The sequence below is a fragment of the Streptopelia decaocto genome (genome assembly GCF_964273445.1).
Source record: "Streptopelia decaocto genome assembly, chromosome: 7".
Taxonomy (NCBI): domain Eukaryota; kingdom Metazoa; phylum Chordata; class Aves; order Columbiformes; family Columbidae; genus Streptopelia; species Streptopelia decaocto.
The window spans coordinates 54013629-54037848 of NC_138661.1; the positions used below are offsets into that span (position 1 = coordinate 54013629).

At 40.5% G+C, this 24220-nt stretch overlaps 1 protein-coding gene across 3 annotated transcripts in view; it reads right to left on the reverse strand.

Moving 5' to 3' along the window:
• Positions 1–241: 241 nt before the first annotated feature.
• The window catches only part of KCNC1 (potassium voltage-gated channel subfamily C member 1), a 109896-nt gene continuing 85917 nt past the window's right edge, over positions 242–24220 (reverse strand). The window contains exons 2-4 of one of the 3 annotated variants that reach the window (XM_082059051.1): positions 18961–19894; positions 4340–4528; positions 242–1541 (exon numbers count right to left, since the gene is read on the reverse strand). In XM_082059051.1, the coding sequence (XP_081915177.1) occupies positions 1477–1541; positions 4340–4528; positions 18961–19894 (1188 nt within the window). In that variant the 3' untranslated portion in view covers positions 242–1476. Of the gene's footprint in view, positions 1829–4339; positions 4529–18960; positions 19895–24220 lie in introns of all 3 variants that reach the window. The other 2 variants (XM_082059052.1, XM_082059053.1) reach the window with 2 other exon arrangements.

Here is a 24220-nt window from a genome sequence, read left to right on the forward strand (position 1 = left end):
TAGTTGTAATTTGTGGCATCTAAAATGAAATTTAATCCCGTTGTGTTTCTCAGTTCTTACAGCTGCGTATTTTGTGTAGCAAATGAAGCATGACTGGGACACCTGGATTTCTTTCAGAGTTTCATATGAGGTGGACTGCTGCGACTCAGTGAAGAACAAGTGAAGGACGGGGCCCAAAGAAGTAAGAAAAACTGAATTCATTTAATCAGCTAAAAAGACAAACTTTTATTATTGTTGGGGAAAGAAAAGGAAGATACGTAGATCATTTTAATCATCTTTTTAATCTTCCCTTGTAAAATTACTAATGGTGTGAATTCTTGAGACATCGTTTGTATCAAGTGTTTGCAGGCTTCATTTACTATCTACTAACCAAAATTAGCATTGTAGAACCAAAGCAATACCAAGCTTTTCTCCTACATTTCTGTTGAGAACACTGTATTTATTCAAGATTTTAGAAGCAAGTCTCTGGAAACCCCTGATCGCTTCAGAAAAGGATTCCCCTTTACACTATACAGCAGGCACTGAAACCATGATACAAAATTTATTTCATGCTAGAATTGTTTTGCATAACATTGTGCATGCATTTTACTCAGTACTAAATTGCATACAATGCTGTTGTCTTGTTTCTTAAACTTTGAGACCATTTATACTTGAGTATTTTCCTGATTTTGTACTATAAGTCCCAGTTTTAAAATAACACCTCTTTTGTTTAAAATTCATACTGATTACTTAATATGAACAATTTATGAAGGGTCTTTACGTTGGATCTATACATCAATAAAATACAACATAACGAGAGCTGGAAAATTAAATCTAGACCAGCTGTTACTGTCAGGTCCGAAGGAAGGTCCCATGTGTCACAAGCATGCCAACAAAAACAGACAGGAAAAAGTTTCTCTTATTTTTATACACTTCTAGTTGGATTAAAAGTTCTTGATTTCCATGTTGGTGTGATGAACTGTGAAGGCATGGTCAATATGACCGATGACTGCCTGATTGCACTTTTTAAAACCATTACTCTGTATCTTGTATACAAAAAGAAGCGATCCATAGCAAAGAAATGTACAATTTTATAATGTTTTACATTTTGGCTACAACAATGTATGTAAAAGTAAAGAGCTTTGAAAGAAAATATATAACTTTGCTTTTTCTTCTTCTGTTTGTTTTCTGTTTTTTGTTTGTTTTGTGTTTTTTTTTCTTTTTTTTTTTTCTTTTCTTTTTGTCTTCATGCAATTCATGCTATGGAACAAAAAAAAATAGATTAAAAAAAAAAAAAAAAAAGGATCTTCTACAGTTTTGTTACATTTTGGCCGTAGAAAAAGCCTGCATCTCTGGTACAACTCCGAAACCATGAAGAATCGTCCATAAAACCTGCATGGAGCGAGTTAACTTTGTCCAAATGAGAAGGTCTTCTGTGCCTGCACAGTTCCACACAGATGTTTATTAGCCATCAATGTTCATCTCCATCTTGCCTTGTCAGGTCACTCTGACTGCCTCTGTTGGCATATATTTAGCAATGACTGGACTTTCTTTGCAAAGATCTGCATGTAAAGAATACAATCAGTACTTGAGCTTCTTCCCTGCGCTTTTCACATCAAGCTTGGCATCTTAGTTTTAAAGTAAGGAGGAAAAGGTGAAATAGCTACATGCAGAGGCAGCCATATTCTTCTTCAACAGGATTGATTTTCCATGCAGTCAGCCAGACTGAGACCTCTCTACAGTGTGTCTGAGTATTGCTTTCAGCTTAAAATAGGCGCCCATGCAAAGTTTCATCCTACTGTGCTTGTTTCCTCAAACTCCTGCAGGGTTCCTATGGCTCAAAAATATCCTGAGAAAAGCAAAATCTTCCATCGTTGGCATGTTTCAGCATCAACTAAATGCCCAACCCATTCCATACAGAGCCAGTAGATCCACCATTAGCCAAAATAAGCATAGACTAGCAGGATGCACGAGGAAGGAAACTCTCTGGTGCATCTACCCTTCATCCTATGTACTGATACCATGCAGCACGTATGGCCCACCAGTACTACGCGAGTGCCTGCCTATTGTCATCTGAGTGCTATTTAGGAGTGTTGTCACCTAGCATCAGGAGTAACACCATTCCCAGCAGGTGCTACTGTGAGACATTGCATCTTCAGACTTAGTCACCTGGATTATATGCAACATAGCATAGGCTAATTGAAAATAAAGCTTTTTAGACCATTCTCTGCTACTGATCCATGCTACAAAATAGATGGGATGGGAGACCAAGAACGTCTCACTGGACTAGGAGAGCTGTAGGGCGCAGACACTGAGGATAATCCTATCGCTTTTCCACTTATGCCAGCTATGCTGTTAAGGCTCCGTGACATTTCGTAACCTTCATTTAAAAGAAAAATGCAAAGTACAGCATTGGATCAATGACAGAATGGACTAAGAATGAGGTCAACATTGTAGCCAGTTCAATAGCATCCGCATGCACAGACATGCCGAGAGTAGTATCGCTTGCAACATGACTCAGAAGGCCACTAGAACAAGTTTAAAAAATATATGTATTTTTAAAAAAATCATAATTTCTCAAGGATGGTCAGGCTATGTAATTGATCCTACAGGCAGCAACATAGTTGTACCCTAAAAGAAAAAAAAGAGTCAGTGGGAGGGATTTTCTCTGTCTCCATCATACACTCACACATACCTCTCCCTTCCACTTAATGCATTTTGACCTCAGGTAAGATTAAGGTTTCTGGTATCTTCGGGGGCAGGAGGGGGAAAAGGCAGCAAAATCCATAGAATTTATTTTGTTGCTATAGAGATACTACTCAGTTGTTCTCAGCATTTAAAAAACAAAACAAAAAAACCCCAACCAAAATTGCATGCATTTGGTTTCCCTCCCTTCCCGCCCCCCCACCTCTTTTTCAGACATGCACATAAACAGCTCAGCAAGTGTACAGAGAGTTGCACAAACTATGGATGAAATTCTGTTGGAACAACAATTAAGATGCTCTCAACGTGTTTCAAACAGGCCAACAATATGCTGACGTATATTACTCTTTAGCCAACCAGCCTCTGTTCCATTCAGTAACGAGAGGCGGTTGCAGTGCATCGTGAAAACCATACATTCCTCATCCCAAAGGATGTGCCATTTGGAGTGTTCCCCTGATCCACTGGAACCACCCGAACTCGCCCAGGCTGAATGAACATGGCCAATGCTTATCCAATACAGAATCAAGTAAAACACTTTGCTACAAAGGTAAATTTTAGAGAATATACTTTCATATGAAAGTCTTGTGGTCCAACTATATCTTTGTTGATGATAAGCTCTAAACTTATAAATACATACACTATCTATAACTTGCACTTACTATAACTATTGCCCATCATACAATGGCACATGGGAATTCTATACTCCATACACAGTGTATGGTTACATGATACAATCTTTGCAGTTTTAAAATATTGACTATATCATATACTATATACAGCACACCAGTGATAAACACTGATTTGAAGATATTTCTTTTCCAATTTTCCCATTCCTTGTCAACTCTGATGCATATATATGTAACTCTAATTTTGGTTTGTATGGTTTCCTCATGTTAAGTTATTTAAACAAAACAGTTTATTTCAAGAAGGGAAGGTTTTTTCATTTGATTTGACTTCTGTTGCTAAATACATTATTCTGACCATTAGCAAACTAAAATGCAGTTACTTCTGAGAGATCTGAAGCTGTCAGAAGTCTGAGAAACTAACTAGTAATGATTTATTTATGAAAGTGATTTTAGATGGATTATTTTCCAATTGTAAGGCACCTGTGCTAACAGATGTTTTGTATGCTTCTCTTTCTCTGTTGAACTGAGCAGCTATGAATGTTCAAATAATTTGTTTTAGTGCTCTGTTAAGGTAGCCGAATAGTTATTTCCTAGTCCTTGAGGATGTTTTGCTTTTGTGTTTTGCCTTTTCTGTCTGCCACCTCCAGCCTGTGCTCCTCAGAGTCTGGTAAGAACTGTGAGCTTTCCAAGTGGCAAACCTTCATTGCTATGAAGTGCTAATTGGCCTCTCCTTGGAGGATGAGCTAATTTAAGGACTCTGTAGAGCATCCTCCACTAACGCATACTGCACCAGCTGGGGTGGAAGACTTGACTGCCTAGCATAGCTGCATGGCGTAGTTACAGCTCCTCAGGCTTTTCTTTCTGAAAAAAATAGGTTAGAAACTCCAAATGCAGACATCAGGTGGTGGTTTCCAGCCCAAACGTGCATCTCTACAGCAAGCGCACTATTGCGTGCTACAACTACGGCTGACTTTCTCTTATTTATTTAAAACGGTTACTAACTACATGGTTACAGGACCCCAGCTACATACCCTTTCTTATTCCTCCATCAGGCGGGCAGGGATATTCCCCGGTTGATAAGAGGAAGCAGGGTCCATATCTCTCCCGAGTGCCAGAGCGGGTAAAGGGCAGGCCCTCATCAGGCGTAATAGCCTGGTCTATGTGGGGACAGTCTTCGTTTGCCAGCGCCGCCTTGGCCACCTCCCCATTCAGTTTCGAATCTTCAAACATATAAGCAGAAGGCTATTGAAACACTATGCACTGTTTATTAGAGTTCCATCTGCAAATTAAGGGTTCACAGCTAAAGAGTTCTATAGCGACACTATAAAAGGTAGCACATCTGTCCTAGACACTGCGTTCACGTGCACTGCACCAAAATAAAATAAAGTCTGTTAAGTGGGAGGAGAAACAAAACATGATCGCGTTAGGTGTAACAGCAGCCACCTGTACTTCCACATGGAGGGGCAGTTTCAGAAACGGGCGTGCATTGGTTCCTAGTCCTGCGAGCAGAAGACCGCGGTTAGAAATCGGATTATGTTTTTGCATGACATTGGATGGCACATGAATGACTCGTTTGTCATGAAGCCTACTGTCGCTCAGAGCTTTGGAGAGGCAGTGGACTGTGAGTTGTCTATTAGTATTTGAGTATATTCTGTTTGTGTTGATTTATACCTGTGTGTAATATCACTGAGGGGAAAATTCCTGCTCTTCCCCCTCCCCAAAATTTACACAGATTGTTTTATGGCATTTCCAGTACCGGTCATGCAGAATGGCTGTACACGTTGTAGACACACAGAGTATATTACGTATGGAAATACGACATCAGAATGTGGATTTTTTAAAAGCAATCCATTTTCTGGTGTTCTCTGAAACACATACAGTACTTGCAATGCCAGCATGGGATACTACATACAGAAAGCACTACAGCAGGCCATGAATTTGGAGAGTAAATAATGAAAATAGGTTGTCAGATTTGCCCATTTTGCTCCACACATTCCCATGAGGATAGACTGAGAATAGTATGTTTTCTCTGTGTGACTTGTTTGACATTTATAAAACAATTTAAAGTGCTGTTTAGTGTGGGATTTATTTTAGGGTTTTAAAGTGCAAATTAGAGTATTGAGAATATACTCGAAATATGGCACAGCTTGATATGAGTATTTTGGTTGAAGGGAGGAAAAAACAGTCAAATATGCTTTCTGAAGCTTCACAAATGCTGAGATATGTAAACTGAGTGGTATTGGCAGCATCCTACACCTCGGTTGCACAATGCTTATAACCTAGACACTGTAAGGCAATGGGTGGTCCTGCAAGTCTTTAAGGAAAGACAAACTCAATGGATAGACTTAATTTCAGTCTTTCTTCCAGATTCGTGTACTAGCTTGTTCTGAATGCTACATGATAGTGTCATTTATTTTGCAATAGTTTTGAAGCCAAGTAATAAAACACGCCCAAAACAAAAAATACATTAGGTAGAGTTTGGAGATACGATTCTGATCCTCTGGCTTCAGACGGACAACAATGACGAGCAGTAGGCAAAAGCCTTTTCAAGTTGCGCTTGTTGCTTTGCACACACACACACACATATGTATATGACATATTATGCATCTGCCCATGCGCCAGTAGTTGCATTCTATGCCTTTTACTTAGATTTCACTGGTTTGTCACAACATAAACAAACTTTTCTGCAGATCTAACCTCTGCCTCCTTTCTGCTCCATGCAGAATTAGCCAATTATGTCCCCAAAAAGGGAGGTAGTAATGTTTCGTTTTGTGAGCAATGAAGTAATTAGGTCTCTCAATTTTTTTTTAAATGCAAAAGCTATAGGTGCATTGTGATACCTGTAGACACTAATTTCAATAGGATTCCAAAGTTTTAAGGTTACGCTGGGTTGCAATTCTTTTCTGTTCATAATACTCACTGCTGTTTAATACCACTCTGCACAGAAACGTGGCACAGCTGCCATAGTAACGACATTGCAGATACTGAGCTGTTGATTTGAAAATCACTTAACTGTGCTTGAGGAGAGCTGTTCTTCTCATGGGGATGAGCAGAGAACTGGGCTTCTTCCTAAGCCTCTACTGCTACAAGCTGATGACTCTAATCCTGAAATGCAGGAGGCAGCTGTGTCAGCAGAGCTCTGCATTGAAATCTCTGAGACTCCCACTGCTACACCTGAGCCTGGGTTTGCAAACTAAACTGGTAGTGGTGGAGGGGCACTGGTCCATTTCTGGAGCTTAAAACACCTCTGGGCAGAGTGGTTGTGGGCAGGCTGCTCACTGGTAACAACCATTCATGATTTTGGAAGCAGCTTGCAGACTGTTGTGCTTGAATGACAAGAAAGTGGACCTTCTTGGAATTAATTTCTTAAATTGCATTATACATCGCGATCAACTTGAGCAGGAACTTGTTCGTGCAGCCTGCTCAGGGTCCCTTAGCACTGACCAATTTTTCTCTATACTTGTTGAAAATCCACAACCTGGTTATTTTATTTCTATTCAACAGCAAGAGAAAAGAGCAGCTGGAAACATGGACAAATTACTGAACTGTCCTACTAATGCCCCTTGAATATTCCATGTATGTGCCATGCCTTAGGGATCACATTCTGGATAGCAATGCTAATCTACAATGGCAATTTTGCTAAATGTTTAGGAAGCAGAGAAATTACGAGCACAGAAGACTGTATCTGTTGCTGGCCTATATAAGCAAGTGTTAAGTAGAGTAGTTGTGTTCCAAACCACTATCCGCAGCACCTAATTCTCTGAAGGCAGGACTTGGCAATCATGTGATATTAAATATGTGACTGGCCTGTTATGGGAATAAAGAAAACATGACTGAGGTCATCAGCCCACAGCTAGAACTCCCCATTATTTCATTAGCAAATCTACATGCTAAACAATTTCAGGAATGGTGTCTGAAGATGGAATGAAGTGATGTTATTTTAGGTCAATTTAGCAAGTTTCAATTTGCATGTTTGCTTTTTCTAAGATTGACTTTGGTTTGAGAGAACTCCAGATAAAGCAAAACTACTGAAACTATTACTGTCTGGTGACCACCGGTCTAGTTATACCAAGGACAACTACTTCTAGCTTCTTAAAACTTCTAAGGCTTGATTCTGGCCTAACAAATTCACATGTGTCTTCTTTCCTGCTTGCAGAATTTGAATTAGGCTTGTACTGCATGTTTTGTTCTTCAGGTTCTGTTTCATGAAAAAAAAGTCAATGTTAGCATCTATGTTTTACAGATGGGTAAAACTACCATGCTGTGAAGTGACTTGCCCACTACTACAAAAGGGGTTATTAACAACAAAATCTTCTGACTCTCCGCTAGGCACCATATCTCCATAATTGTCCTGTCTGTGCATACCTAGTTAACTGCACCAGCTTTAAACATTCTCTTGCAGAGATTCTGCTGAGGCTAAAGAAGGTATTCAGCAGATCTCTCAGGTGAGTAGTTTGTTTCACAACTACCTCATTTATGTGCTTTCCACTTTCTTTTTCTCTCATCTCATCTGTCTCCATTTGCAGAAAAGTACTATTAAAATGCCTCAGGTATTTCCAAGCAAACATTGAATTTCTAAACTGGGGGGGGATGACGGATTCTGAAAAAAAGAAAAAAATCCCAACAAACCTTAGGAGAACTGCTGGATTTTGCATTAGTATACTCTGCTTATTGTGGAGGAGCACAGTAGAGACTGCCTATGTGTATGTGGCTCTTTTGTCATAGTGAATGGTTGCACACTGTCACAGTGACTTCACCAGTGCTGCTGGGTTTGATTATTTTGATTATAACCTAGAGTCTGACACTGAATCTCCACCTGCTTGAACAGCATCTTATGTTCAGCGTATCGGTGGACATAATTGTATGATATATTCATTGACCTCAGTCTATGCTCGGAAATGTGGCACTTGTACAGAAGTGGTTCGTGCCCTGGGAAAGTCACCTCAGTCCTCTTTCCTTAAGCAAACACTTCCATTCTCCAACACCTGCCAAGAAACAAGTTCCTGGTTTACCCTTCTTACCTTAGATGTCTTCAGCAATTTTGTGCAAGCCAGGGATAGTCCCAACTCACACTGTTTCCACTTGGGGTTGTAGCTGTCCCCTCTCTTTTGTTTCCCATGTGTCTACAGAGCTGTGAAGTGGTCACTTACCCCAAAGACTGGATGAGTTGAAAGGCACTTCCAGTATGGACCATTTTCTGTCCTCACAGGACTGGATATCCAGTGCCATTCCAGTCCTTATAGGAACATCTGTAGGTTGTAACCACTTTGACTGAAACAGGGCTGAGAGCAACTCCACAATTCATAGCATGTGTTCATGCATATTTACTCAGAAGTCAGTATCTGGATACCTGAACCATGCCAGTTTCTTTGATACTGTGTTAAAGAAGTTGGGGTTTTCTCAGCCCTAGGTCAGAAACACAGCAATTGAGAGATATAGTGCTGTTGCTTTTGGTCACATCAGGTCACAGGCAGTCTCTTCCAGAAGAACACAGGCTGTCTTCTTCCTGGCTACCCTTGCTTAAGGATTAAAAGAGACAAGGACCCAGCTTGAGTCCCTACAACCTCCCTGAACAGACATTCGCCAATCTGCAAAGGCTCAGGGAACTTCAGGGTTCTGCAGCCCTCTTATAAGGGAAGGGGTTGCCCAGCAGGAAGGAGGTAGAGCAGTTGAATGCATAACTGGGCCAGAACTGAGAAAGGAAGTTGCTTGAAAGATGAAGATCTTTCTACTGGCGAGGCTTTATCTGACTAAAATTGCATTCCACACCACCACTCCATGTACACCTAAAAATGAATCTACAGCTTGTCTAGATCTCAACTGTGCTCATATAGCGCTGGGATTGCCATTATTATGGTCTGTGGATAGTCCCACTCCTGACCAATGGAGAGTGTCCTTTGGTTCTCATTCAGAGCTTGAGGGTCATTTTCACTTGCCTATTTTAAACCGCTGTTGCTAACCCAAACACGCACAGTAGCTGCCTGAGGTCTCTTAGGAAGAAGGATCTCCATGAGATCTCTCACAGCAGAGGCCTTTAATACAACTGGATCCCTGAAGTAATGGTACATTGTTCATTAAGTTAATTACTCTTCTGGTTTTCATCTCTCTCTCACTTTTCTAGTGATATAAAAGGGCTGTAAATGCAACAACATCAGTTGTGTCATACTATGTGGGCAATGGGAAACTCTCTTGATGGTTTTCCCTGGCTCTTGGACAAGTGACAGGATGGTACAGGAACAGAGGTGGTATGGCCCAGGTGACAGTGGAGAACTACTGCGCTCTAGCTTGTCTGAGCTACAAGCCTGTTAGGTGGAAGGGGGAAGCTCAGCAGCTGTGAGGCTGCTATAGTTTCTACTGCAGGACAGAATTTCCCAGCTGTCTTTATTCTAGAGAAAATGCATCCTATTTTTACAGCATCACTTTTGCCTGATACCTCTTGTGCTAGGCAAATGCTTATGATGAAGTTAAGAGGATGAATCCAAGTATTCAAAGACATTTACTCTGATTTGTGGAGGGTTACGAGCTGCTCAGCATTTGAAAATACCCATTGACTTTATATCCCTAAATTTCTCTCTGATAGTATGGAAGGGAAGGAAATATTTACAGTTCAATTCCCTACTCTCTTGAGTCTCTTTAATTCAAATTTCACTCCTGTTAGCAAGCTGTTTCTGTTTTAGTTGACTGGACAGTGTTTACTGTCCATTAATATTCATTGGCCACTCATCAATTGCACCAGTATAGATCACTTTATTTTTTATACTAGACTTCATCTAAACTCTGCTGTGCTTCTTCACTGATTGAGAGAGGGTCAAAGCATAATAGTGAACCAGGAACCAAAGGAACTGCACACTGAGAAAAATACGCTTTTCTTGAGCTAGTACATGGCTATGGTGATTTCTGAGTTAACATAGAATTTACTGACAAGATTAGTAGCAATAAAGTTCATGCTGTCCCTCTAGAAAATTATCAGAAATGTCTATCAGCTTTCTTTTATCATTCTTTCAGAGCAGCATTTGGGCATAATTGGGGGACATTGTAAACAAAATGCTTTCTTCAGGACCTGATTCAGCAAAACAACAATTATGCTTCTGTGCCAGACCATCTTCAGCTACAGAAATCAATTTTTATGGGCTCCAGAGCCTCATTCAGGATTAAGAAATGTGGATCCCATGGGCAGGGCCTCATTTTTGTTGGTGTTAAATCAGGTCCTTGGAGTGAAAGGAATATAACTATATTAAATTAGAAAAAAAGATTTATAGAGAAGATACATTAAACCACAGACAAAGGATGATGAAATGGTGAAATGAAGGCTTGGAAAGTATGGAAGGAAGTATCACACAGAGAAGAACAGCATAGAAAATGTGGGTTTAAACCTCTGAAAATGAGTAATGATGCATCAGCATGGGCATCACCAGTTTTCAAAATGGCAGTGAAAAGAACCCTAAATTGGTAGGTTTGGGAATTTTTTCTGCTGGAGAGTAATGAAAATTAATTTTCCATGCAGACTATCTGAAAAAAAAAAAAAAAAGAAGGTAATTTAACTAAGTAGTTCTATTGTCATACCAAGTACTTACTCTTTGCATTAATACCTCGCATCAGGTTTTGTGTCACAACCTCATTGAAGTTACCTATAGCCTGTGACATTCCTTGTTCTTTTGCACTAAAGAACTGTATAGTAATCTCCTCGGCTGCCCAACATGGAGCTCAGGTTGATGGGAATTGGAGAAAAACTTCACAGAATAAAATGTGACAGTCTGTAACATACACAAGTTGCAAGCAACGTACAGTAATAACAAGTAAATGTTAACAAACAGAGTGAAAGAGAGAAAGAGAAAAAGAGAGAGAAAATGTGAGGAACATGTAAAAGAATTAAGATTCCTATACAACAACTTAGTTTTAGTTACCCAAATATTCTAAGGCCATTAAAATAAAAACCTTTATTCATTCTAGGTATCTTTATTAAAGTTTCCTGATCTTTAAATTACTGCATATTTTGAAAGTTGTTATGAAGCTCTTGTAAGTAGATATCACACTGATGGACTTTACACTGGCACGAGAGCAGAATTTAGTATGCTACGTGAATACGCGGAATCCTTCCAACCCAACCTACCTCTTCAGCATTTACTCACCACCGTGTTGACCTGGGTCCCTCCAGGAAGCCGTGTCCCCCAGTAAAGGCACTTCAGTGACGGTGGTGACCGCCTCTCCCAGTACTAACTGGCCAACATAGTAACGTCACTCCCAGAAAATACCACCTTTGAGAGGTACTACTTCTTGAAGTGAGGTGACAGTATGTTGGCTGCCTACCTATTGGTACCACTAGAGGAAATCCAGGAGCTCTAGTTAAGTAGATCCAGTGCATCTTGCTATTATGGGTATTATTGGATATGTGCTTAATGCAGCACTGAGAACTGTTGCTCCTGGAATCGCTGCACTGCAAAAAGCTCTAGAAGATTCTTCCTAGTTTTATCCTGACACTTCTGGGGTTTCACTTATACCCATCCTGGACTTCCGAGAGTCTCACTAACACTATACTCTGTAGAACACTGTGGGTTGTTGACAGGTCAAGTAGAGGTTGCAGGAAAATGCAGTCAGGTGAGTCACGCTACAATCTGACTTTACCGCTCTGACTGAGGAATACAGTATGATGATCTGTACAGTATGGAAGGTGTCTGAGACATGGAGCATGGATGAATACAAAGATCAATGACAGCAGGAATGGTAGATTGCTTGTTAATTTGGCTGTGTGCTAGAGGGATATAAGCAAGTGGACTGGGCACAGAACTGGGACCTCATGCTTTAAAGTCTTTTGTCCCTGACCTTTTGTAGTAACAGGTAAGTCATCCCAGCTGTCTAGTTCTACTACAGCAGAGATGTACTTCTTGCACAGAGGTGCCTTTTTCTTGTATCTATCCTGCAAACACCAGTCATGCTCAGTACAGCAGAAGGGAGAGATGCCAAGAGTACCAGTTTTGTATCCCAGGAATGCATTCTGCCCCAAATGGCATGGGAGCTGTAGTAGCAGGCACGTGTTTGAAAAAGATTTACCATATTTACATCTGCCTTGTGCTGGAGGATTGGCACAAGTTGGCCTAGTTTGGCTGGAGTGCTTGTATCTGTGTTTTCCCATCACTAAAAGTGCATTGTGCGCATTAAGTTATTAAGCTATGAAAAGTCGTAAGATTTGTTATTTAGTTCTACGATTCTTTTTCAGCTTAGTGCAGTCCTGCCCCTACACACACTCATCGCTGGCTGTGGCCAGACCACAGAGGGGCGTGTGGGGAGATTTATTTTCTTTTTTCTTCCTTTTTTTTGACGTCTCATATAGTGCCAGAGAAAAGAAACCCAGAGCACTGTGCTTGAATTCATAGCTCCTCCTGTTTGTTTTCAAATGACTTGGTTTAGAGGATGTTATTTTTTTACTCAAATTCTAAAGTAAACAGGCACTGTAGTACAAGTGACACCCACCAGTTGTATCTCTACAGGAAATGACAAATGAATAATCATACAATGAAGTATTACATTATATTAGCTATAAATTCTGCTTTGCCTGTGATTCACAGCTATGAGATTGCAGATATGCCACACAGGGCAGGGGGCAAGGAATAGATCCAAATTGCTTCCACCTAACTTCAGGCACTTAACTGAGGATCCTAAGCGAGAGCTGCAGAAAGCCACCCCCACAGGGCAATTCAGATCATAGATGAGTGAATTACTCTCTGAGATAGCCTGACTTTTCTTCTGATATAAGGAGGACCTCAGGCAAATGCATCTTAAGTTAGATGAGAAGAAATTAGCATTATTCCTTTTATTTTGAGCTGTTACAATTTCTACATTAGATCCAGAGGACTCAATCTCCAGTGATACTAAGATGTGATCTTTACCTCATTTGCTATTTTGGAGTGACGAATTTTGAATTTTCAAAGGCTAGGAAGGCTAAGTAATGGGAGGAAAGAAAAAACACCTCCCTATTACCTTTTCCACTGCCTTTTTAGTATTTCTTACATCCAACAAGTTTAAACATGAAAGTCTTTTGAGCTGAAACAGACCTAAACTCTTTGCAGTTACATTGCTGTCTACTGTCCATCTTACAGAGAGGATCAAAGGTTTGATGATGCTAAAATTAGATGAGATTTTTTTTTCTTTGAATGTTCAAAGGCATTTGATCAGAGAATTTGCTTCCCCATGGACTGAAGGACCACCACCATGACTAGATACCTATGGCTTTCACAATGCTTCGCTATCCATAAAAGCCACTGAAGTTCACAAACTACAATGAAATGTTAGGCAGCATATAATGGGCCTGTAACAAGAACTGCCAAGAGTTCCCAGTTCCCACTGAGCTTTGGCACTTGAATTACAGTGCTCAGCACACTTCTGACGTTAGAGCTGGTGTGTCGCACAAGGAATACAGGTTATTTAGGTTATGGTGACAGAAGGGATGAAAAATGAAGCCCTGAGAAAAGAGCAGCTCCTTCAGAAAGCATGAGTAATAAAACTGAGATGGGTAATTCCACATTATTTCTAAAAGGAGATCAGCTCTCTCTCAGGAAATTACTTTGAAATAATAGGTTCCTAACGCCACAGTTTGCTCCAGTTCATCTGACCATGGGGTACACTGGAGTCACTATAACTATGTAGTTCCCATCTGCCAGTGACAGACTGAGATTGCTTTAACTATTCAGACTAGGGATAGTCAGGGAGTGGGTTATTGAAAATTGTTCTTTGGGCAGGTAAGAACCACAGAAGTTTTTCTGAAGCTAAAACTGTATTAGTAATGACAGACATTTTCCCTCTCCTCTTAGGTGTCTGAAATCTAGTAATATATCTTCCATATTTTTCAGCTATGCAATGAGTAGAGGATTTTGCCAGCAGTACACTGTGAAAAAGGCTGCACAATACAATTGTGTGAAGATACGACATCCTTGGAATATAGCTTCAGGGAAGCTGCATGCAGAGAGGATCAGAGAGGTGAGAAATTCTTATTTTGGCCATATTAAAATCAATATGAACACCGTGTGTGCTGGTATTTTAAATGCATATATGAAAACAATAAAAGGGTAGATCTCTGAACAAACCCAAAATAACCTGTGCTTATGTATTATGGATGCATTCTTAAGACCATGGCTCTGTGGCACCAGACAGTACCGTAGACATCAAATGAAGTTATGAATTCCATTCATATTCTAGATTTCTTTTACAGTGTTGGAAAATTACATTCACAGCTTTATCCTATGGCAACTTTAGACTATAACCATGCAGTCAACCTGTCCTTCAGGTAAGCACACTACCTCACAGAAGAGAGGGACTGAAGACTTGAGTAACACTTTCAAATCAAAACTGAGAGCTTTCAAGATTTGCTTTGCATGTTTTGAGGTTTTTGTACAAACTTGTACCTTAACGTATTTCATTATGTGTACTGAGATTTCACAATAATTGGGGTTTGGGACAGAAATCAGCTAAGTTTAAGTGGTTGAAGCTGGCTGCTTCTGGTTTGCTTCTGTTTGAAGAAAATTTTGCTTTTTTTTGCCTTTTTTTTGCCTTTTTTTTTTTCCCCCATTTTGCTTCTGTTATGATACTGACTGTTTGGAATACTCAAAGTCTTTAGAAAAAAGACACTGCAGCACAGCAGACTGTGGTTGATTGATGCTTATTTAGTTATGTTCAACTAGTGGCTTTGTCACAGACCTTTCAAGTGACCTTGTTCAATTAAATTAAGCCCTGTGTCAAATGAGAATACTGGAGATTACTTCCATTTTCTCTTTGCTGTCTACTTAGCCTGTTGGGTATGTGATTGTAATATAGTAGTTGCCACATACATAACAATTGCAAAATGAAGCCCTGATCTTGAATGGGCCCTGTAAACAACACTGCAACATGACCAAGTTAATAGTTTGGCACAGTGATGCTAGAACTTGGTGTGTTTATTTTAAGTGAAGGGACACCTGGTCCTTTATATTCTGAGATATCCTTGCGTCTAGGAGTTTTAGTCAAATTGGTCAGGTGAGATCTGCTCCTTTGTATCAGGCCCAGTTCCTCCAGGCACTATATAGGCTGTATCTTGAGAATTTACAGACATCAGAAACTGCCTTGAAGAAGATTTTTTTGTATAGAGGAAATCTCTACTTTCTTAATGCTGCTGGTGAAGGCCTGCCTGAAGTGACTCTGTCATCCTCTACTCTGACGTGTCCTTCCTCACCTCCTGCTGGTTTCCCAGCCACCCATGGACAGGATCAGAGAGGACAGAGAGCAGGAAGGGTTGCTGCAGTAAAAGGGAGGCATGGTAGAATCAAACTCTGACATTCTTTACATCAAATTAAAATCAAGTGCTGTTATTTAAAGATACCCTCCTGCCAGGTGTAGATTAGTGCAGGACTGAGCTGCTGAGAGTTCTGGGGACAATTTAAAAATTCAATTCAAACCTACCACAATCTACATGCAAACCGTCTTCAGTTTGCCTACAAATGACCATAGCATCATTGGCAGCAGCTGTGCACCCTGTGGGCAAAGTTCTGCTGTTTGCATGTCCGTGCCAGAAAGCGCTCCTTGGCCTGAGCGGAGGCACCGGGCCGTGGCTGTGCAGAGCAGAGCTCTGTAGAGCTCTCCCTGCAGCCCCCTTGGCCCGGCCTGTGTGGGCTGAGACCAGCTGTGCACTGCTGCCTTGGTGCGCGAGGGGGCTATAGAGAGGTAGTCACATGTGGAACTATTTCATACTCATCACAGTTTTGTGAAGTGTTTAATCATTCTACCACACGTAATATATGGAATTAATAACTTCATGTCATGTCCTTTACACCTGAGCAGCCAAATAGGCGTTTTTTAGGATAACGTGTTAGATATACACGATATTACCTTGTATCACCTAGATGCTGTCACACTGAAGCTTTACAGTTAAAAATGACAAGAAATATCTTGGACAACTTGGGCATTATTTTAGAAACATTAGGCACCCATTCTGTGTTCCTAGTGCATTGTTCACTGGTTATTTACAGTTAGGTGCTGTTAACTAATCCTAATGTTTTACAATATGATAAACATTCACTGCTTGCAAGTTTCTGTTTTCATAGAATGTGCAGAATTTCATTTCAGGAACAAATAGATGCCTTTGAATACTTCATATTACATAAGTGAATCTCAATATCCAAGGCAATGCAGATCTTGGTTTAAGAGTTTGGTTCTGATCTTACTTATTAATTTTACTTTTCTCTTGCACGCATATAGATCTTTCGCTTGGAAGCTTTGGAAGCTAAGAAATCCAGGCAATATTTTTTGCTGTTGGTGGTGCATAATAATTATCAGAAACAGAACTCCAGCAACTGAGTCCTTTTTGTTAGCTGAAGTATAAGTGTGCTTTTTTACTTCTTAAAATATATATGCTTCTATACGTATATAAAAATAGTCTATCTTAATTATTGCAGAAATAGATAAGTAGCTGTTACTATCAATACTTCATCGATATTGTGGTAACAGCTGATTTTAGAGCACTGCTGATGGCAAAACAGTTCCACATTGAACCAAAATTACACGTATTCTCAGGATACCAGTGTGGAATTGCACTGAACTCGTAGAGTTCTTAGTCCTCTAGTTCCCAAAGAGGACCAGGGTAGGTAATGCAAGGAACTTTATAAAGCAAGGGATTTCTGAGAAAAAAAGTTATTCTGTAGCTGACCGCTAAAGTACTCCAGAGTCTGGCATCTCTTGCGCATTACAATTGGGTAGTTGGCATATTGCTCACAGTAGGAGACACACAATATGATTTGTGCCCTCTTTCCCTCTTGATATGTGATGCCACAAAGACATCTACTTACGAGGAAGTTTGCTGTTGCACATGAGTTGTGATAAGCATTTGCAACCTGAGGGAATGGATGATAAAACCATACGCTTATGCGTCAAATATACAAGAGGAAAGAGACAGTCTATCAGTCACGTGAATTGTGATTGGCCTGTTGCAATGGAATAGCCTTTAACAAAAAAAAATGAAAGGTATTCACCTTCTGAATGGATTTTACATAGTTGCACAAAAGGGAAAAGAAATAAGAAAAGAAGAGAGAAGAGAATAGAAAAGAAGAGAAAGGTTCCCACCAGCTCTTCCCCTCCAAAATTAGCATTGGCATTGGTGAAGTCACACACAAAGGAAAGTCTCACTTTCTTTGTGCCTCTCACAATGACATCAACATGCATGGCTATGAGATGACGAGAGAATACCTCACTCACAATGAGTAAAAAATTTGAATTTTCTTAAAAGTAAAAAAAATGATAACACAAGACCATCATAGGTATATGCTAGCTCTTTCAAAACATTTCTTTTTGACTAGATATTAATTAAAATCACTTGACTGGCAATCTCTCTAATACAACGCAGGGGGATATTCTGAATAGGCTGAAGAAAGTCTACTATGCAACTTGGCTGGAACATCTGCCAAAAATGAAGTTGGCTTTCTTTTCAACGTATCTACTTCGAAATTACTCCATAGAATAAATAATGATATTCCATGGGTAGAGGTAGATTATGGGGTTTAAATAATCAAATTGGAGCCCCGTAACTTTATGTGCTATAGGAGGATTCTCATAAAACTGAGATATTCCCATAATTAACCACTAGCCATGGGATATTATAATATATTCCACGGTGACTAGTATTTTTTTCCATTTCCCTCCCCCCTCCCGACAGAATTAGTATGACTGATTTTCTTCCGGTTTCATCTATTGCTAACATGAATCAGTGTAATTAAAAATAAGAATACCATATTAAGAGGCGATCACTGTTTAGGCCGAACTGACCAGTAATGACCAGTCAGACCTTTTCCAGTTGGCCTTTGCTGCTAGAGGTTGAAAGAGCTGTAACTCACCAACCCATACTTGCAAAAGGAGCATGTTTTAGAAAACGTGGTTCAAAACTCTTTATAGTTCTAAATGCTAAATTCTAGTGGAATATTATAGAATAGATTGATTTGCATGCCATGGAATAAACATCCTTACATCTAGTCTTGTCTCAGAGTGAGTCATTTTGCATTAGTGTCAAGAATTTGAGCTGTTGTTCTACTTTGCAGTTAATCATCAGAAAGAGACGGGATTGTCTCATGAATATGCATGGTGGTATAGTTGTCCCTTCAACTTACTAGGCACCTAGTTTCTGTAATGAGATGTACAATATCTGCCATTTAAAACAGCTGAAAGGTCCCAAATGGGAACAAATGAGAAAGCATCTGGCTGTTTCAAATTCCAGCCCTGTTTTGTCAGAAAACTCTGTAATTGCTGAGTACTTGGCTCCTACTCTGCTCTATGAAGCATTCAGCTCTCAGGAGCCTCTGAGATGCATTACACAGTCCAGCAACATAGCTGTAGAACTCTCAAAATTCTTCCACTAGATGTAACAGCTCTTCAGAAATCTTGAGACTTGTATGCCCTTAACCAGGACCAAAGTTTGGGCTCCTAGAGCGTGCTCTTATCCTTAGTTTTGCTGATCAGCCTCCACTGTACCATTTGTCCCTGCAACCTAGACTTCACACATATTATTCACTGTGTGATGGTGGGACTAGAATGGATAAATGTGCTACCCATTGCTCTAAGAAAGCAGTCTGGCTGAATCTTAAATCACTACACGGGATGGAGGTTAACGGTCAGATGGACATTCCTCTAAGAGGTTTCCTACCTGCTCTGTTAATTTCTAAAATTTCTTCTTGGGCCAGTGGGCAAGTGTCGCTCTGAGTACTGTGGTGTGGAGAGTTTACGACAGATTTACAATAATTGGGGGATCCCAGCTGGGGTGGCCTCGGGATATGCTTCTTTTTTTTCTTTGGTAGCTTCTGCTTAGCCATAGCTAAGGAGTAATACATTCCGAAATTGTTCACAATGACAGGGACAGGCATGGCAATGGTCAGCACACCAGCGAGAGCACAGAGGGCCCCCACCAGCATGCCTGACCAAGTCTGAGGATACATGTCTCCGTAGCCCAGGGTCGTCATGGTGACAACAGCCCACCAAAAGCCGATGGGGATATTTTTAAAGTGTGTGTGTTCACTGGCACTAGGGTCATTTGGTTTAGCACCTATTCTCTCAGCATAATAGATCATCGTGGCAAAGATTAAGACGCCCAATGCCAAAAATATGATGAGCAGCAAGAATTCGTTTGTGCTGGCGCGGAGAGTGTGTCCCAAGACCCGCAACCCAACGAAGTGGCGGGTCAGCTTGAAAATTCGCAGGATTCGCACAAAACGGACTACGCGCAGGAAGCCCAGGACATCCTTAGCAGCTTTGGAAGACAGGCCACTGAGTCCAACCTCTAGATAGAAAGGCAGTATGGCCACAAAGTCAATGATGTTCAAAGAGTTTTTGATAAATTCCACCTTGTTTGGGCAGAAAGTGACTCTCATCAAGAACTCAAATGTAAACCAGACCACACAGACGCCTTCGATGTAGGTGAGAAAGGCTTCAGTCTCTGCTTCCCTGTAGTGCCGCACCTGGGTGTCATTCCCGATGAATTCAGTTTCTGTCTTGTTCACAATGGGGTTAAATCTCTCATGGGTCTCGAGGCAGAAGGTGGTGATGGAGACCAGAATGAAGAAGAGAGAAGCAAATGCCACATACTGTGGAAAGAAAGATATGAGAGAAAGGTTAAACAGTAGGTTAAGTACAGGGGCTTTGATTCTGAAACATCAGGGAGAGACAAGAGCTGTATTAAAACTAAATATAATGCCAGGCCTTCTTCCTGTGGGATTAAGATGCCAAGTCTCACCTGCAAAGACCTCCTAACATTCAAACTTGGAGGGAGAGCAGTATATAAGTACATGCTAACGTCCATTCCTGTACAGATAGCACTTTTGTGTGAGTGTAAATTTATGCAATCACTTGAATCTCAGAGCTTTTGTTGGGATTTAAGGTTAAGGATGTGTTGAAATTGTACCTTCCTGAACTTGGTCCTGTTACTTCCTGAAGACTGAGCACACCTTCTAGGACAACAGTCACGTAAGAGTTTTTGTGCAGCATTATGTCAGTGGTATGGTGGCTGACTCCTGCTCCCGGGTTAGTGACAGTTGTGGTATTTCAGATCTCAGTAAGGTGCTGGTAAATACTGGTGGCAGTCTCAGGTGGGCTTTACAGCAAGCAGCAGTCCTGCTTGACATCATCAGGCTTTTTGACAAATCCCTGGGGCAGGTTGAGGAACAGCCACATATCAAACTGAGCTCTCCTAGAGTACAAGTCTTCTCTGTTCTCAGTTCCCTTCTCCAGATCTTTTGGGGGTGGGGGGCAGGGAAGGGAAGAAAGAGGTTTCAAGTGAGCCTGTCAGCTGGTCCAAAAGGAGATAGATCTATGGGATTTTACCAGACAAAGTTTTCTTGAAGTTTTCTCATTACAGCGTAAGACTTGTACTGGAACTAGATGAATCTTTTTTAAGGCTATTGGTTTACAATTTGGTTAATCAACTTACAGTGAAGGTGCTGGCAGCCCCTAAGTCAATGAGTGTTTATCGTAGGAGTATTTGTCTTTTCTGCTTCAGTTCTTGCTTTTCATAGAATGGTTTTGGTTGGATCTTTAAAGCTCATCTAGCCCAAACCCCTTGCAATGAGCAGGGACATCTCCAACTATATCAGGTTGCTCTGAGCCCCGTCCAACCTGGTCTTGAATGTTTTGAGGGATGGGGCATCTACCACCTCTCTGGGCAACCTGTGCCAGTTTTTCACCACCCTCATCATAAAAAGAGTCTTCCTTATATTTAGTATGAATCTCCTCTCTTTTAGTTTAAAACCACTACCTCTTGCCCTACCACTACAAGCCCTACTAAAAAGTCTGTCCCCATCTTTTTTATAAGCCCCCTTTACGTACTGAATGGCTGCAATAACATCTCCCTGGAGCCTTCTTGTCTCCACACTCAACAACACCAGTTCTCTCAGCTTTTCTCAGGCTTTCCTCAGCCTAAAGGAGATCTCTTGGTTGTATTCCAGGATAATTGAAGGGTACAGTCAGGCCAAAATTGACAACTCTTGTAACCACAGTTCCTCTGCTCAATCCTCCTTTAATCAATTAAGTAGTTTGCATATATCTAAGAAGTCTCTTTGTGTGTTGGAATGGTACAGTAATGGTAGTACCTCTTTCCATTTCATTCCTTACATCTGTTATCTTCTTGTTTGTCTTGTGTGTCACCTTGACAAGAGGTGTCGTGTAACATATTATTTCACTGTCTTCATGAGTGTGACAAACTGTGGTAATGAAAATATTATTCAAATATTTTTATAGTGTCGTGTTATTCGTAATGTCAATTTTTCAGCACTGTAGCCAGAAAGGAGGTTAACAATAAATAGTTTCTTCTAATTGTCTGTTGCCAGTAAATGCAGTGCAATAATCTAAAAGAAATTCCTGCTGAAGGAACAGACCAGTTAAAAATAACCTACGCTTCAAGGTACCAAAGCTCGCCTGCAATCAAGAAGTTCCTCCTGTCCGCTTTTCTGGGTACACCTCCTGCAGACTTATGCTTGAACTTCCATGTTAGCAAACAAAGTCAAAAGCAAAGATTTGCCACAGTTTCGAGGTTGAACCATTTAACAGGTTACAGAGAAACTGGCAGAGAATAAAAACACAGAATCGTTTAGGTTGGAAGGGTCCTCTGGAGGTCATTTGGTACAGCTTCAAAGTTGGACCAGGTTGCTTAGGCTCTTGTCCAGTCCAGGTGTGATGTCTCCAAGGCTGGAGATCCCACAGCCTCTCTGGGCATTCTGTTCCAACGTTTGGTCAGTAAGAGCAAATAAGTTTGTGAGGATACAGATGCAAACAGGCTCTTCTTCTTTTCAAACCCAACTTTGTTGCCAAAGAGATCAGAGCCTAGCCATCGTCACAGATTTTAAAAAGCCCAGTACCTCCCCCTAAATGCTTCAAGCTATCAACCCGTTGTTATGTGATGATCTAATATATGTGTTGATATGTGCTAAAATGAATGCCTAATATAAATAGTTGTCTGGAAGATGAACAATCTGCAGGTTAGGGAACTTGAGAAGTAGGACTGCTTTTTATCAGATTCTCTTGTTAAACAGGAAAATTTCCCCGTGCACAGTTTCTCCATCTGTAAAATAGTTAAAAAAAAATATCAGCTGGTGTTTGTCATGAGTTTTGTGATCCTAGATAAACATGTACAGGTTCTATATGCTTTCATTTTAATGTTACTGACTTCAGTATATCAGCAGTCCCCCTGAAAAATAAGTTGAAGAGTGGTCAAAGTCAGTTTGTGTATGATATTGTTAACACTCAGAGCTTAATTAAATAAAGGTTAATACTCCAATTGTCTGAGTATAAGTAAAACAAGAAACAAAAAGCATCTTGCACCAAGAGCTCGCAAAAATGTTCCTAGCAGCCTCAGCATGTCTGCTCTGTTTCAGCCTGGAGCAGATTTCTACCATAGATTCATGGAGCCCTGAGAATTCAAGCTGTAGAAGGAAATGCTGACACTTCATTAAGTCAGGTAGAACTCACAGACAAGAAGCAGAGGGGAACAGAACCATTTTGCATTTTAAGAGGTCTGTGAAAAAGGCCCCTTTCTTTATGCTGACTCAAAATGCAATTCTCTTCTTGGTGTATATTAATATCTCTCCTGAGTGAGTTTTTCCTGCTTAGGACAACCTTCAGGTTGACCTTGCACAGCAAGTATCTTGAAAAGTGATTTTTTGCTGTATTAAAGGGAAGAAATAACCAATTCTAACAGGACATTTAAGTTCTCTGTATTGGTACATTCTAGTGTTGTTATCAGTAGAGAACATCACACCCATGATTTCTCATGCTGTTAGTCCTTGTGTGTGCACATCTTGGCTTCAGAGGGGAGTTGAGAACTTTTAGTCCCCCGTTCATTAGGGCAGGAAGCACCTGCTAAAGGAACGTGAAGCATTTCCTTCCATCTTTCTGTATTTAACAACATCCAACGCCCTTTCCCAGGGACAGGCATGTTCTTGAATGCTTTGCAGCTGTGGAATTGTGCGTCTGCTTTCAAGAATTCAAAAAAACATGTCTGAGCAACGGTATTGACAGGAAGAATCCCAGTACTACTTCTCAAATTTCATTATTTTTCTCTCTTGAATTACTATCTAATCCTAAACTCTGATTTATATTTGGGAAGTAAAATTCTCCTTAGTCATTCTATGTTTCAATATTCAAAGGCCTTTGTTTTCTGTTTTAGAAGAAACTCTGCACCGGCCAAAAGGAGAAAACAATGGAGCACAGCCTTTAAAGAAAGGTCCTGTAACAGTTCCCCAGTCCCTTGGCTGATCCGAAGAAGTGCAGAAATGTTTGAGAATCAGGCCTGACAATTCATTCACTGGCACCCATCTCTGATGGGTTTATCACCTGCAGCTGCTTGGGACACATACATTTAGTATCTTGCAGCAAATGAACATGTAATATATCATTAGCATAGATTTAAGTTTATGATTCCCGATTCATATTGCCCCCACCTCTTTTTGCTTCTGAATATTTTTCTTTGTTAATGATCTGATATAAGATCTAGCAAGCTGTAAGCAAAATCCAATAGCACCAAATTCAGTGTTTTTCTAAGGAGACCAGCATTCATTCATGCCAAAGGGGTTGAAAAAAGAGCTCTCTCTGGCCCACCGTGAGAGGCCAACAGAGATCAGCCGTCATGCCTAACGTGATAGCTTGCCAAGTCCAGAGATGAGCAATGCTGGTAAAATCTAGTGAAGACAATGGATAATACATTCTAACATGTTTGAAAATAGGGCTATCTCTTTTTATTTCACTAATAATTGCCTGAACACTAATCAAACCAATGGATTGCTCTTGCATTATTTAGTGGTTCTTAATCTTCTTCCTCCTTACATCTCTTCTTCCTCGTGTCTGAATGAGCTCAGGGAAAGGAGTGAGGATTTTATGAAGCAATGTCATGTGCTGTAGAGTTACATAATGGCAGCTAAAAT